At 35.8% G+C, this 16,138-nt stretch overlaps 1 protein-coding gene across 2 annotated transcripts in view; it reads left to right on the forward strand.

Annotated features, from left to right (window-relative positions):
• The first annotated feature begins 1,935 nt into the window (after positions 1-1,935).
• Positions 1,936-16,138, forward strand: part of LOC106095885 (uncharacterized) — a 54,562-nt gene continuing 40,359 nt past the window's right edge. The window contains exons 1-2 of one of the 2 annotated variants that reach the window (XM_013263319.2): positions 1,947-2,025; positions 2,088-3,527. In XM_013263319.2, coding sequence (XP_013118773.1) covers positions 3,444-3,527 — 84 coding nt within the window. In that variant the 5' untranslated portion in view covers positions 1,947-2,025; positions 2,088-3,443. Of the gene's footprint in view, positions 3,528-16,138 lie in introns of both variants that reach the window. The other variant, XM_059367048.1, reaches the window with a different exon arrangement.

Below are 16,138 nucleotides of genomic sequence, written 5' to 3' on the forward strand. Positions count from 1 at the left end.
TTCTTAATATGTATACCAGATTCGTAGTCTTCTCTCTAAGACATTTTATCGAATACCCATTGTTTTGGTTTGAACGTTTTTGGCAATGGGGAGTCCCCGAATATACCTTGGACCAAATTCTTATATTAGATACATATGTACTCTGCTTCTAAATACGTTTCATTTGATACCCATATTGTCCCTATCAGTAAATATGACCGGTTGGGTTTTGCGAAGAAAAATGCACAACAACAAAACGAGAAATAGTGACAAAATGCTGAACCTATTCCAAGTACACATTAAGTAGTTTACTTGAACTTTACTTGTAAAATTCCCCCATCAAATTTTCATAAATGAGACAATTTTCATTGTATACCTACGTGGACATATTTCAATAGCATACATTTTAGATTTGTGATAAAAATTATTAATATTATAAATAATTTCTTAACATGTATGAAACCAAGTTTCATAAATACATGTTTTTCAGGAACGATCATATTCATACATTTTCTTACATTAACAATTTTCTGTGATTTTATTGTTGACCTTTGAAATTTTATAACTTTGTCTTCTTGGTTTAGCTCGATGTCATCAAACAATTTACAAAAACAGGTGTTGGTGTTTTATTTGTAATTTTTATCAATATTTTGACCACCGCCGGTAACAAACAAGTAATTTTACAATAAATTAAAAACATTTATACATTTGAAAATAATTACATTTTGAAACAAAACAATACAGCGCACCAGCTCGACTAAAGCTCTCTCATTTTTGTCTGTATTTTTTTTTCATAATATCAATGACTTTTTTCATTAATATAATAAAAATTTTTATAATATTTGTGAACAAAATGGTATAAAAGCCGATCATTAAATTTGTGAAGGAAAATTCTCTCTGTGTAGTGTGCCGTTGGTACTCGGCTATAAAAGAAGGATACTTACCATTGAGTTCAAATTTGAATCGGATGGCACTCATTGAAATATAAGATGTTTTCCTCCTGTTACTTAATGGAATGTTCATGTGCAAATTTACAATTTTTGCCATGCGATTTCCCAATACATAGCTGTCATCTTATAGTACGATCTCCCATTTACCGATCTTCCCATTTAAGGTCTAATGCTAATTAAGTGCGTATATATGACTCGATATGGACGAAATTCAAACAATGATTTTTTTTACATTCATCCTTGGGAGTGGGCATCCGCCGGCCAAAATCAATGCGTTTTTACCTGTTTATAATAGTTTCCGCCACAAAATCGTATTTAGAGCAATTAATATGTTAAAAATTAAAAACCCCGAATACGATTGAATATGTCACCAACTGACAACACTATACGGCTATTAAGAAAATCAATGTATTGGTAAAATTGAGTATTAGAAACGAATTTACTTTACTCTTTTTCTAACAAAAAGAACACAAAGAGAAATTAAAATTCTTGGAAGAGATTATTACGCAAAGAGAGCAAAAACTAATCATAAATGTGTTTAACCAACAAACAAAAACATATCCGCACACACACATTGCCACACACAATGGCGCTGCAGTCAACCAGCCAGCCCATATGTTTGGGCTGAGGATACAACAACGGCCAGCTGGTGGCTTTTAACAAATTTACACCACACCATATCAGCCACCGCCAAGACACCGTTTGCGTATGGCTCTCCTCCTCTCGCACAAGAGGAATTTTCTGGCGATTTGTTTGACTGGGAGAATGAGTGTGGTTGTATGTTTGCGCGAGGCTCTGTATCTAGAATTGCTCTTTTTTGTGTTCTTCGCTAACTGACTGCATTTTCCCATTTCGATACATTTATTATTTTGTTCTTACAGCACACAATGGCAGTGAGCGAGTATGACCAACTCAGAATCAGCGTGTGTGTGTGTGTGGTGTATGTGTGTTTTAAAGTATTTCAGCCGAGTGGCGTTGCTGCCGTTGGTTGGTGGTTACTTTTTTCAATAATTTTCAGTATTATTTTACGCGTCGAAAGAGCCTAACATCAACAGGTGGTTGATGCCAATATTTCAAAAAAAATCAAAATTCAACGGTACGAATTTATATATTCCAACTATCGTTGAAAATAAATCAAAGCAAAACTTCCTCCTCCAGCAACAAAGTGCTTAAACTAAATGTCAAATCATCAAGTGTTTACAATAAAACAAAGCTAGCGGAAATATACCCGCAACAACCAGTCAGTCAGTAGGCATTACATCCACACGGCGGCAAATACCAGCTTTGCAGTCAGCTGTTTGAGACGGGTCTGACCATAAGCCATTGCACACACACACACACATACGTAACTGCCCACTGAGTTTGATTATTTGTTGGCGTTAATTGTTCTGTGAAAGAATATCTGAAATACACTAAACTCAATCTGGTATTTGCACATTCTCACTCAATCAATCCGGCAATCTGCCATTCAGTCAACCAGACCGCCATTATTCCCATCAGAAGTTGTGCTGCTCACTCTCTTTTGTTTACTTTTTGGCCTTATGGTTGGACTTTTTGTGTGTATGCGAGTGTAGTCAAGTCAAAACATCGGAAAGTCTGAACGCTGCCATCGTATGGATCGCGTTGCATCAGCTGGTTGTTTGCCTGGCTAGGTCTGGCGGTGTCTGCAGTCATGGAATCGTGACCATCGCGCGCACAAGTAGATCCCCATACGTCATAACGCACGCTTCGCTCCCAAACGAGTTCTAAAATTCTAAAATCAAAATCAATTGAACAACCAACTAAACAAACGCAAAATAGTGTAAAAATAAAAAGCAAATAGATACTAGTGTTGTAAAATATGTGCAAAAGAACAGCAGCTGTTGCTACCTGAAGACCGATAACAAGATTTGCGGTCATTGGTAGTGCCTTCGGTCGGTCTCTAATTAGTCGTTGAAACTCAAGAAACAGATCTCATTTGGACTTACGTGAGTGGCCAAGTAACCCCTGCTTTGGTATAATCCGAACCATAAAATTTGACTATTATGATTTTGTCAAAGATACGGGATAAGTGAAAACAAAATTTGTGACATCATCAGCAACGATTGCTGTTTGAATTGAAACGAATTGTGTAAGAAACATCGTTTGTTCAGGAGTCCCAAGGCCAGCTTTGTTATCGTTACAATCAGCCGCTCAACGGCAACGGAAGTAAAATAGTGACACACGCCTCGACACCCGATCACAAAACGTAAAGCCAACAAACAGACCACACGATATATCAATACAAAATCACCACCCCCCACCCAAACCCCAATCGCCCCTAAAACTAAACGAACAATACAAAACAACAACAAAAATGTGTATACCAAGTGAAATAGTGTGATCGATAGAATAGAAAAGAAAAAACAAAGAACGAAAGTCGTGGATTTTTACAAAGCAAATCTAATTTGAGTTCAAGTGCGTTCGGTCTTAAATAAACACAACAACACAAATAAGCATACAAACGACGGCAACAACAGCAACACACATCACATAATGAAGCCGCAAGCTACAACAAAGAAAGTGGCTCCCGATGGTGGCTGGGGTTGGGTTGCCTGTTTCGGTGTCAGTTTGGTCAATGTAAGTAAGCACCCCCTACCTCACATAAAGACTTTCCCCAAAACCAAAACAATGGCGCTTTGTGTTCTTTCTTTGTCGTCTACCGATTCTTCTGCCTTAACGCCTCCACTCATGTAACGGCATGTGCTTGTTGGCCTGCGCCACATCACCTGTCAATCAAGACGTGGCTGAAACAAAAGGTACCTTACCTTACCATACCTTAACTACAAAACACATCAGTTAGTCTGCTCCTCCTCGTCGTCATTACGAGTCAGCAGCAGTAGTAGTTTTTGCCGCAGTAGTGGTCGTAGTCTCGCTGTCATATGGATTGGGAGTCATGGTGATCACGCTTCTGAAACGTGATTTTTATGTTACTCTCGAAAAAAATTCCATTCTGTGTTTTGCTTTGTTCATTTATCCAATATTTCTTCTTCGTTCTTCCTCCATGTCTATTATTTTTTATTTTGTTTTGTTTTATTTCTGTGTTGTATCGCACAAGAATGAACAAAATTACTACACACATCTGAACAGCAGACATATCCGCGTTGATGTGTTTAAGTGTGGTGTTTTGGAATACCGACGAGAGGATTGTGTAACACACTCTCATAACAAGACGAACCCACACAGAGCCGCACCAAAGGAACATGCAAACTAAAAAATCACCCCGTTCGTTGTTGTTCAGCAAATTATTGTATCTGCACATTTTTTAAGAAAACAAAAGCCAAGAGAGGAAAAGATGCATTTAAAATATGCCAACGACTGATCAAATGACGAATAACCCAACAAAAACTTAACATCACTTGTGTACAAACTGTCAAGGACTTTTGATGAAAACATTTCTTCGAATTAGGTGATTGGGTTTTTTTAAGGAATTCCCTCAAGCAATTTAAATTCGTAAGATTTGCTAAATGCAGGTAGTTACCCGCTGCGATATAACCGGATTTTATAAGACTGTAATCACATATATGCTTAAACGTAAGGTAAAAATAGTACGTATTAAGAATTTGCGTTTGTCATGCACAAAGGGACTTCCCGCAGATTCATTTGGAATAGGGTGTTTCAGAGCAGGTGGACACACCGCTTTGTTAAATTGTTAGAAAAATTATGCAATATGTATATTGTGTGTATGTGTGCATACGCAATCTTTATTTTTGCAATGGAGCAAATTAGGGTTTACAATGCAGGTCACAACAAACCCAAAAAATATAATCCTGAGCACCACTAGAAAGCTGTAAGAAATGATGGTATCTCATTGATGATAAGGAGAACCTAAGAACCTTATTGAACACCTCTGGGGCATCAAACAAAAGAAAATCTATGATATATCCTCTACGGTTTTTATACTTTTTTTATTTTTTATTCACTTTTTTCAGTTTTATGAACCCTGCAATCCATTTTTAGGTGTTAATGCTTCAATTTACGAAACGAATATTGCAATAAAGTATGTGAATGTGCAGTAAACTTTTCTTTTTCGCTCTTCTTAGACTATAAGTTAAAAATAGAAGACAATTCATAAGTAACTAAAATGTTTTGATAAGTGTCCCTATTATTTTTTCCACGTGAATTTACCGAAAGAATCACCATGAAGACCATTCGTGAATTCACAATTCGAAATTCAACAGGTTTAAAAATAATCAGGCTCGGCCTTTAGCAGAAGCAGCCATGTTTTCTTGCCCTTTTTGTTCAATATTTTTCTAAGCAACTATTTTCCCTATTATTTTTCCCCCACTGTATATCCAAATCAGAACCAGTATGGCCCATGTAGTCCCAAAAGATCTGCATAAATAAGAAGTTTCTAAGCTAAATAAGAGTATATCTCTATGCGTTCCACCGCTACCTGATTTCTACTGACGAACATACGGATGGACATGGGGCTTAGATTGTCAAGACGATCAATGATATATATACTTTATGGGGTTATATATCAATATTTCGAGTTCTTATAAACGGAATGACTATATGAACAAACATCCATGTTAGTGGTGGATATAAAAAGTGCTACTCTATTTAAGTTGACTTCAATAAAAAAAAAACTGGCATATGACCGTGGAGAAGGATCGAAATTCATTGGCCGGACCGAATCTTGGGAACTCACCACCAGTCATTGTTCAAAAAATTTACACAAACGAAGTTGGTGAAAAGTCAATCGGGAGATCAGTTTATATAGGAGCTATATCAGCTCATTGACTTATTTGGACCATTTTAATCATGGATGTTAGCATTCATAACAGAATTCTATGTGCAAAATTTCAGCCAAATCGGACCATTTCGACTTCCAGTGTCCCAAAATCTCAAATCGGGATATCGGTTGATAAGGGAGCTATATCAAGTTATAGACCGATCGTACTTGGCACAGTTATTAAAATAACATACATGCAAAAAAATAGAACGACAAAAAATACTTCTATTACGAAGCTTTTCTTTTATTGCAACCGTATAACGTTTTGGTTCAACATATCAAACGTTAGCCATAAAGGTAGCGTTATTGAATGTAACTTTGTTTATTACGAACCTTTTAGCAGCTTCGCCTACGGCAAACAAGCCTTTCTTTTGTTGTAAAACCTTAAACTCTTGAATGGCAAGAGTGTTACGATAGCCTTTCTCTAGATAGAAAGGGTGAATATTTTGGAGTATAGCTATGAAAATAATCCCAAGCTAGCTCATAGGCTTGCTCATATTTACAATTGTATACTCGTTACTGGTATAGACACATTCTCACACACAACATTTTTTCCTTTTTTTGACTGAGCAAAGAGCAGTTCGGTCGAGTGCGGATGGCAAACTCGGGAAGTGCGATTTTTAAAGTTTCGTCTTGGGTACATAAATGCTGCTATGTCCAATGAAAAAAATTTAGAGCAACAGATATATGGCCACCAGGCACAAGAAACAGTTTAATATTGACACGATAAAGAAATATCCATCCATAAGTGGATATTTAAATATGCGAAAGCAAGAAATCTCTTAAGTATTTTCATACCCACCACCATAGGATGAGGGTATACTAGTCTAGTCATTCCGTTTGTTAGACCTCGAAATATTGATCTGCGACCCCATAAAGTATATATGTTCTTGAGCGTCTTGACATTCTTAGTTGCTTTAACCATGTCTGTCCGAGTTTGAAGTTCACGAAACGAAATTTGATAAAATTTTAACACGTTTTACCAATTAAAACAAACCAAATCAGTGTTCCCATACTAAAAGCTGAGGGTTTTTCAAAATGTTCAGACTCCCGGACCGCACCTTCAAATCGAACTGTGAACAATGAGTTAACCACGACCTATTTTTAAATGTCCATTACAAAAGCCTTAAATAATTTTCTTTTAAGTTACAAAATCTAGTCAACTGATCACACACTTTTATATAGGGTGTTATTTTTGGACGTTTTCAAGAATAAATATAATTTAATGAAAACTACACGTCTAAAAATTTAAATCACTGCTAAATTTATTGACATAATTGGTCAGCAGCATGTGTTCGGCATTCCTTTAAAGTCAAGTTCAATAAAGAGGACAATGGGTTTTCATTGTTGCTGCAAATTTCTTTTTTTTATGCTCTTCGGCATATAGTCGGTTAACGTAGAACCTCCAAAATCCACACCAAATACGGCTTAGATTAACTCATAACAAGCAATAATATAGCTATTTTTCTTCTTAATTATCGGTGTCTTAAACGAAGGGATTAGCAATTTCCACAATTTTGAGGCATTTTGTGTGTGTGTGTTTTTTAACTAAATGACAGAATTGTTCTCTTCTGGTGGATTTTCTTTCATAATGACATTTGCATTGTACAGGAAATGGTGTAGTGATGCTTCATTGTAAGTAGGTCGTATTCATTCTTTGTTTCATATGCCATGGTTTTATTACTTGTTGCCAATCGTTATTTCCTGCCTGATATGATGGTAGCTATAAAATCGGTACAATGTTTAAAGCACTCACCGAGCTACCAACAAAATATGGGCCAAAGCATTCTGTTTATTACTCCGCCCGCCCAGTCAATCCTGAGGGCAGGCATATCGAGATTGCCAGAACCTCTTCAAAATGCTGTTGATCGATATGTGTTCATTGCCACTGGAGTACCCAACTACTTCTGAAACAAATTTTGATAGCGAGGTGTCCGTCACCTTAATAACGGGTATAGATTAACTTGGCTTTTCTTATATCTCTTCACGTTGGCCATTGTGTCAGTGTGAAAATCGGTTAAGTCCAGTTGACAAATTTAAATTTTCGCTGACGCATTTTTAATTCGTTGAGTTCGAAATTCAAGATAAGTTTTAAACTCATTAAAAACGTTTGCCCGATTTGTTTTCCATAATTGGTGACAAACTATCATTAACCGACCTAACACCAAATGCGATACGGGTAATTCGATTATGGCTATCGTATATAATTGTGTGTATATTAGAATGGGTTTGATAAGGAGCCATTATATGTTTTATAGTTTTCACATCATGAGAATATTGGCATAACAATATTAGATGGTTGAAAAGGGATTCTCTGCACGAACAAATCATTTAGCGATTTTATCTTTGAACTTAAGTGAGATGAGCTTCAAGGAAACTACAGACGAACCTTCCACAATGATTCAAAATAATTAAATTGGAATTTTAACATATTAGTTCTAAACACTTTTATTCCGTTAAAAGTTAATTGCTCCAACCAATTCCCATGCACTTATTTGATTGACAATTCATTGTATGTAGATAGAGTATCACTGACATTTCGGACAAAGAATTTGCAAGAGTCAATCTTATCTTTTGTATCTTGTGAAAATATAACATTACCCACTCTGGCATAAAGCGTTCAACACATGGCGACTCGTCTTTCCGTGGACAATGACGTTATTCGAGCATTTTTTCAATTTTGTCTCTTTGTTAAATTCGTTGCAAACGACAACACAAACGTTGAAGTAAATGCTGACATTGAAATAACTGCGACAGAGAAAAGTCTTAATGCATTTTAATTGCGCCGTATATAGTTGACGACAACTCAAAAGCGAATTTGTTCGAACGACCAAAAACAATAAAAATCTACAGAATACGAATAGTGGGTGCCCCGGATATTCTGCCAAAAATGTAGTAACACCAAGTGACGAACATGAATGTCAGTCGGCCAGCTAGATAGCTAGACCAGACCCATCTAAGTAAACTGAATGTAAGCATGGACATAATAGTAGAGGTATATTTATAACAAGTAAAAGCGTGCTAAGTTCGGCCGGGCCGAATCTTATATACCCTCCACCATCGATCGCATTTGTCGAGTTCTTTTCCCGGCATCTCTTCTTAGGCAAAAAAGGATATAAGAAAAGAGTTGCTCTGCTATTAAAACGATATCAAGATATGGACCGGTTCGGACCACAATTAAATTATAAGTTGGAGACCTGTGTAAAATTTCAGCCAATTCGTATAAGAATTGCGCCCATTGGGGCTCACGAAGTAAAATAGAGAGAACGATTTATATGTGATCTGTATCGGGCTATAGACCGATTCAGACCATAATAAACACATTTGTTGATGGTCATGAGAGGATCCGTCGTACAAAATTTCAGGCATATCGGATAATAATTACGACCTCTAGGGGTCAAGAAGTCAAGATCCCAGATCGGTTTATATGGCAGCTATATCAGGTTATGAACCGATTTGAACCTTATTTGACACAGTTGTTAAAAGTAAAAATAAAATACGTCATGCAAAATTTCAGCCAAATCGGATAGGAATTGCGCCCTCTAGAAGCTCAAGAAGTCAAGACCCAAGATCGGTTTATATGGCAGCTATATCAGGTTATGGGCCGATTTCAACCATACTTGGCACAGTTGTTGGGTATCATAACAAAACACGTCGTGCGAAATTCCATTCCATTCGGATAAGAATTGCGCCCTCTAGAGGCTCAAGAAGTCAAGACCCAAGATCTGTTTATATGGCAGCTATATCAGGTTATGAACCGATTTGAACCATACTTCGCACAGTTGTTGGATATAATAACAAAACACGTCGTGCAAAATTTCATTTCAATCGGATAAGAATTGCGCACTCTAGAGGCTCAAGAAGTCAAGACCCAAGATCGGTTTATATGGCAGCTATATCAGGTTATGGGCCGATTTGAACCATACTTGGCACAGTTGTTGAATATCATAACAAAACACGTCGTGCAAAATTTCATTCTGATCGGATACGAATTGCGCACGCTAGAGGCTCAAGAAGTCAAGACCCAAGATCGGTTTATATGGCAGCTATATCAAAACATGGACCGATATGGCCCATTTACAATACCAACCGACCTACACTAATAAGAAGTATTTGTGCAAAATTTCAAGCGGCTAGCTTTACTCCTTCGGAAGTTAGCGTGCTTTCGACAGACAGACGGACGGACGGACGGACGGAGGGACGGACGGACGGACGGACGGACAGACGGACGGACATGGCTAGATCGACATAAAATGTCACGACGATCAAGAATATATATACTTTATGGGATCTCAGACGAATATTTCGAGTAGTTACAAACAGAATGACGAAATTAGTATACCCCCCATCTTATGGTGGAGGGTATAAAAATGTATAAATATATACACACTCAGAAGGTATCTGGTAGCTAAATATGTTGAAAACATCTATTGTAAATCCCTGTTAAAATAAAAACAAAACAAAAAAACATGGGAATTGTTATAGGAAATCTATGTAATCATCTTCCACAGTGGGTGACAGAAGAACAACAAACTAGGCAAACATTTTTATTACACTCTTCACAGGGTATTTTTTTTTTACTTGATGACAATTTTTGTAACATCTGAAAACAAGAGAGATTGATCCAATGTTTAGAATACCAATTGGCTGAAAACACATTCAAAGTCGAATCAGCCGTAACACTTTTTATACCCACCGTTACTTGAAAAAGTATATAGATTCTTGATCGTCTTCACATTCCGAATCGATCTAACTACGTCTGTCCATCCAGTTCAAATCGTGAAGCTTGAAATTTTGGACAGGTGCTTCATATTGATGTAGGTCGTCAGGGATTTCAAATGCGCCATATCAGTGGATATTTGGATTGGGCTCCCATATAGAGTGGTCCTTCGAATTGGCTTCTTGGGCCCCTGATTTTGAAATTTTGCACATAGTGTACTCTGGCGAATTCCAACACTTGTGCAACGTATGGTTCAAATCGGTCGATAATCTGTTTAAACCAATCTTTCGATTATCCCATTAGCATTCTCTTAAGATTAGATACAAACCATCGAATGTAAAAAAATCTCTCAATGTTATATTAACTTTATAGAGAATCCATCATTTCTCATTCGACTATTTTGTCACATATGTACATCTGTTTGGTGGTTGAGACTCCATATATAAGCTTAATTTGCTTTGACAAGCTACTTGATATAGGTCCTATCAGGAAGGTATCCATAATTTTATTCAGGAGGGGCTCACACACTATTTTTTTTTAGATCCAAAAATTCTTCCGCTATAGTGAAATTGTTGAAGACAATGGGTGCAGGAACTGACCCATTAAAATGAATCGTAATAAATAGCAATATTTGCATTTTGCATGCAAGACCACATAATCTAGATCCACATATGTTATCTTCCGGCCTCAGAGTCGTTTTTCAAGTCAATTTAATCTATCTATAAAAAAATATAAAAAATTATTAAACTAAGATAATGTTAAAAACATTTATAAATACCACGTTTGCAATCTACAATGACCTCCAAATTTTTGCGTTTGGAACTCATCCAGTCTATTTGTTCACATCCTAATTTTTCCGCTATTCACTATATCAGCCTAACGTTTTTATCAATATTTTTTTGCTTTGAAATTATATGTCTCCGAAAAATATAATGTATTTATTAACATTATATTTTTCGGAGACATATAAAAAATACTACACTTTCTATTTTTCTTGATATTTTTTATGATAGAATCGAGACTCATTGTTTATTCTTTTCGCATTACATATGTGTGAAAAGAAAGACAATATAATCTTGGCCAATACATAATTTATACTATTAAATGAGAATTTAATTTGTACAATTAATATGCTCAACGTATACCTTCTTTACCAATAACAGTGATATAAAAAATCCAATTTCTATCTGGAAAAAATATAATGCAATTAACACCTTCTTGGAAAGTTTTTTATAAGTCAAAACCATACTTAATCGGTCAAATTGAGGTTTATATTTTTTCCGTGTTCTTTTGCGCTCATTTTAATTTGCTATCAAACTAGCTTAATGAATTCAACAGATTATTGTTTGTGTCAGTCGATTGGTTTTAAAGGACTTTTATTTACACAAAGCTTAAAATCAGTAAGCAACTATAATTGTTAAATATTTTAAAATAATGTTGATAAATTAAATGATGTCGCTAAGTTCTTCTTCGAACTCTATTTAAATCGATCGAAAACCCGTTTTTCATGAAAAGGATGACCGGTAAAAGTTGCATTCAACCATTGCGGCATATGCCTATAGTTTTCATTTAATAATTTCAATTAATAAATAATTTATATTCTCCTGAAAAATAACAATCTTCGAAAAGAAAATTATTTTCAAATATTCTCGAAAAGTAAATTCTATGCAAACTTTTTCACTCAGCCCAAAATGCCCACTTATTGATGTTAAATATCTAAACGTAAGAGTAATATAAAACTTGCTCTCATAAAAAAGTCTGCTGGCTAATAAGTTTTAACAAAAATCTTTCCTATTTTAACCCATTTCCTTACTTAGGGACTTTGGACTTTTTTGTAAACATGAAATTTGACTCGTCAAATTTCATTAAAGTGTTTCATATATAACACTTAAGGAAAACATAATAAAAAGATTTTTTTTGGAAGAAAATCAAAAAGTGAACATTAAAAAAAAAAAATATTTCAAAAAAAATATTTATTTAAAAATTATTTCAAGAGGGCCCAGGTCTAAAATTATTGCCGTTTAGAAAATATTTCTTTGAAATATTGTCTTTAAAAAATTTTATTGAGATTTTGAAAAAATATGCCTTTAGTGAATGTTTTCACCGAAAAGTAGTCTTTAGAAAACTTTTTTGTAATTTTATCTCTTGAAAAAATTTATAAAAATGTTGTCTTTACAATTTTTTTAATAAATCGTTCGCATTTATTTATATAAAAAATTTTAGGATGTATAAGTAATACAATAATGTAATACTGCTTCAGCGCCACTAACGCATTTTTGACGTTAGAGAATGGTACGCTGTAATTATATCTTTAGAACAACAAATTTCCTTAGTATTAGTGTTCGTGCCCGATAGATAGAAATATCGATCTGAGACCCTCCCAAATATATAAAGTACCGGTCAAAACATAAAACAAAGCTCTATAGTTTTTTGTTTATGTTTTTTATTTATCTTTATCTGTATTTATTATTGAAAAATACAAACTTAAGGTGCTTAGGTTTTGGCCGATACTGTATGTATATTGTTCGTCGTCTTGACATTCTGAGTCGATCTAGCCATGCCCGTCCGTCCGTCCAAGAAGTCAAATTAGGAGATCGGTTTATATGGGAGCTATATCAGGTTATAGACAAATTTGGATCGTTCTCGGCACAGTGATTGGAAGTCATATCAATACACTATGTGCAAAAATGTAAGCCAGATCGGGCAAAAATTGCGGCTTGTAAGGGCTCAAGAAGTCAAATCCAGTGAGCGGTTTATATGGGAGCTATATCAGGCTATGGACCGTACATAGCAGTATTGTTGTAAATCGTTACAGAACACTGCATGCAAAATTTCATCTAAATCGGACAAAAATTGCGGCTCCCAGGGGCGTATTTGGCACAAATGTTGAAAATCATTACAGAACACTACATACAAAACTTCAGCCAAATCGGACAAAAATTGCGACTCCAAGAAGTCAAATCTGGAGATCGGTTCATATGGGAGATATATCCAAATCTGAACCAATATGGCCCATTTGCTATCCCCAACGACCTACATCAATAAGATGTATCTGCACAAAATTTCAAGCGGCTGGATTTACGGGTTCGACCGCTATCGTGATTTCGACAGACGGACGGACAGGATAATGTCCCAGTCTTCCAATTTAATTTTAGTTTAACACTTACAAAAAGTTGAACATTTTTTTTTAAGTTCCGATCATCTATTTTTGAACTCAAGAAATTCATATGGAAATGGCTATTTTACTTTTATTGAACTTAAACTCCCAAGTAGCAACAATTTCTAGCCTATTCTAAAGAAATTCGTTTAAGCAAAATGACTTACTCCATCTGAGATGCAAGCTTAGTTTTATTGCACAAAAATTAGTTTTCTAACTCTTTAAGAATTTTTAACTACTAACCTGTGTTAAATACCTCCTAAGTACGATAAGCATTTTCTGAGTGTAGAGTTGAAGAGTGGTGGTCACCATTGCACGAAGGTTAGATAGTCCACTTTTGACGCCGACGCCTGGGAACAAATCCCGGCATGAACATTAACAAATTTTTCAGCGATGGTTATACCCTTACTAATGCTGGCTACATTTGTGGTGTCGTCCTAACGCCGTCCGCATTAGGCTTTAAAAAAGGAGGCCCCTTATCATTGAGCTTGAAACTTTAATTCCACTGCACTCATTGATATGAAAGAAGTATCCCCTGCTCCTTAATGGAAGGTTCATGGCAAATTTAGTGGTAGTAGTTGAATTAAATCAATCATTTTTCGCTTGATTGGAACCTCACATATGTTACGTCGTCAAGACATTGCTTGCAACAAACCGTATGAATGACTTGACAATAAATTAATCAGAATTTTTTATTCCATTCTCATTGCATGCATTTATTGAATAACAAAGTGCCCACTGTGTGAACATTCAATTTAAAACAAAAATCTATTTACAATAGCGAACTCGAACCGGTCGCACGTGTACTCGTACCTGTGCATTGCTATTGGCATAAGGGTTATACTCATATGGCGTTCCTACCAAAAAAAAAAAAAAAAAAGACAACAAAGTTTATTATCAGTGTTCATAATGTGGGCTGGATTCTTTGTAGTTTCATAGATACTATGCGGAACGCTGCGAAAAGCCTTTGCTAATATTGAACTTAGCGACATTGCTGGCCCCGGACAGAGGAGACCATCCATATATGCCTCGCTAATCTAATTTATGTCAATATTTTTGCTTCCCCACCTTCCAACTACAAAGAAACATGCATTAACATTTACGCTTACACTCGAGACGAAATATTCGAATAGGGAAACATTTATCATCCAAGATAAGACTGAATGTTGACTTTGGCCTTTTACGCTGCAGTAACAATTGCATCAACATTTTTCTCGAGTCTATAAACGCTCTTAAAATTGTACTACGACTATGATTTGTGCTTTCGTATTTTTACTACCTACCGCACAATGAATTCGTTTGATTTCTAATTGAACTCTATTACGAAACTCAAATATTTGCTCATCTTGGTTCCTTATCGCCTATTTGTTTGGTTTGGCTTATTCCAGTTTCGTATTGCAGTTAATTATATTTTTTTCTTTTTGCTTTCAATAGCCGCCTGTGATGGCCGGCCGATCTTAACAGAGGCCGTGATTACCTGTTCGCAAGACATCACGTGCATGGGTTTTAAGTAACAAAGTATTGCCTTGAAGTTCATAAATTTCGAGAGTGCGATAAAATTGGCAATTGTGGCCAATGAAGAATAGTTTCGTAGCACCTCGAATGCTGGTGACGATCACAATTATTAACATATTTATATCGTTCTCATAAATAAACAAAAACAAGATAAAACAAAGAACCGATTTGGTAATAAAGTGAAGGCGAGTAGAGTTTAGCGCTGCACAAATAAAAAATAAACTAGCAAATATAGCATTCCAAAAGTGACACATGGCCCAAAATACTCTAAAATATGATATTTTTATTAGTGCTTCAATTCGCTTGCCTTATAAAAGCGAATTGAATTCCATTTTTAAATTATTTTTTTTTATTATAGGTTATTATGAATTTAAAGTGGATTTCTTGTGTGTTTTTATACCCACCACCGAAGGATGGGGGCATATTCATTTTATCACTCCGTTTGTCATTCACATCGAAATAGCCATTTCCGACCCTATAAAGCATATATATTCTTGATTAGCGTAAAAATCTAAGACCATCTAGCCATGTCCGTCCGTCTGTCTGTTGAAATCACGCTACAGTCTTTAAGAATAGAGATATTGAGCTGAAAATTTGCACAGATTCTTTTTTTTTTTGTTAAGCAGGTTAACTTCGAAGATGGGCTATATCGGACTATATATTGATATAGGCCCAATATAGACCTATCCGCCGATTTAGGATCTTAGGCCCATAAAAGTCACATATATATCCGATTTTGCTGAAATTTGGGACAGTGAATTATGTTAGGCCCCTCGACATCCTTCTTCAATTTGGCCCAGATCGGTACAGATTTGGATATAGCTGCCATATAGACCGATCCCTCGATTTGAGTTTTTGGGCCCATAAAAAGCGCATTCATTATCCGATGTCGCCGAAATTTGGGACAGCGAATTAGGTTAAGCCCATCGACATACTTCTGCAATATGGCACAGATTGGTCCAGATATTGATCGATATCTCGATTTAAGGTTTTGGGCCCATAAAAGGCGCATTTATTGTCCGACGTCGCCGAAATTTGGGACAGTGAGTTGTGTTGGGCCC

The sequence above is a fragment of the Stomoxys calcitrans genome, chromosome 4 (assembly GCF_963082655.1).
Source record: "Stomoxys calcitrans chromosome 4, idStoCalc2.1, whole genome shotgun sequence".
NCBI classification, from domain to species: domain Eukaryota; kingdom Metazoa; phylum Arthropoda; class Insecta; order Diptera; family Muscidae; genus Stomoxys; species Stomoxys calcitrans.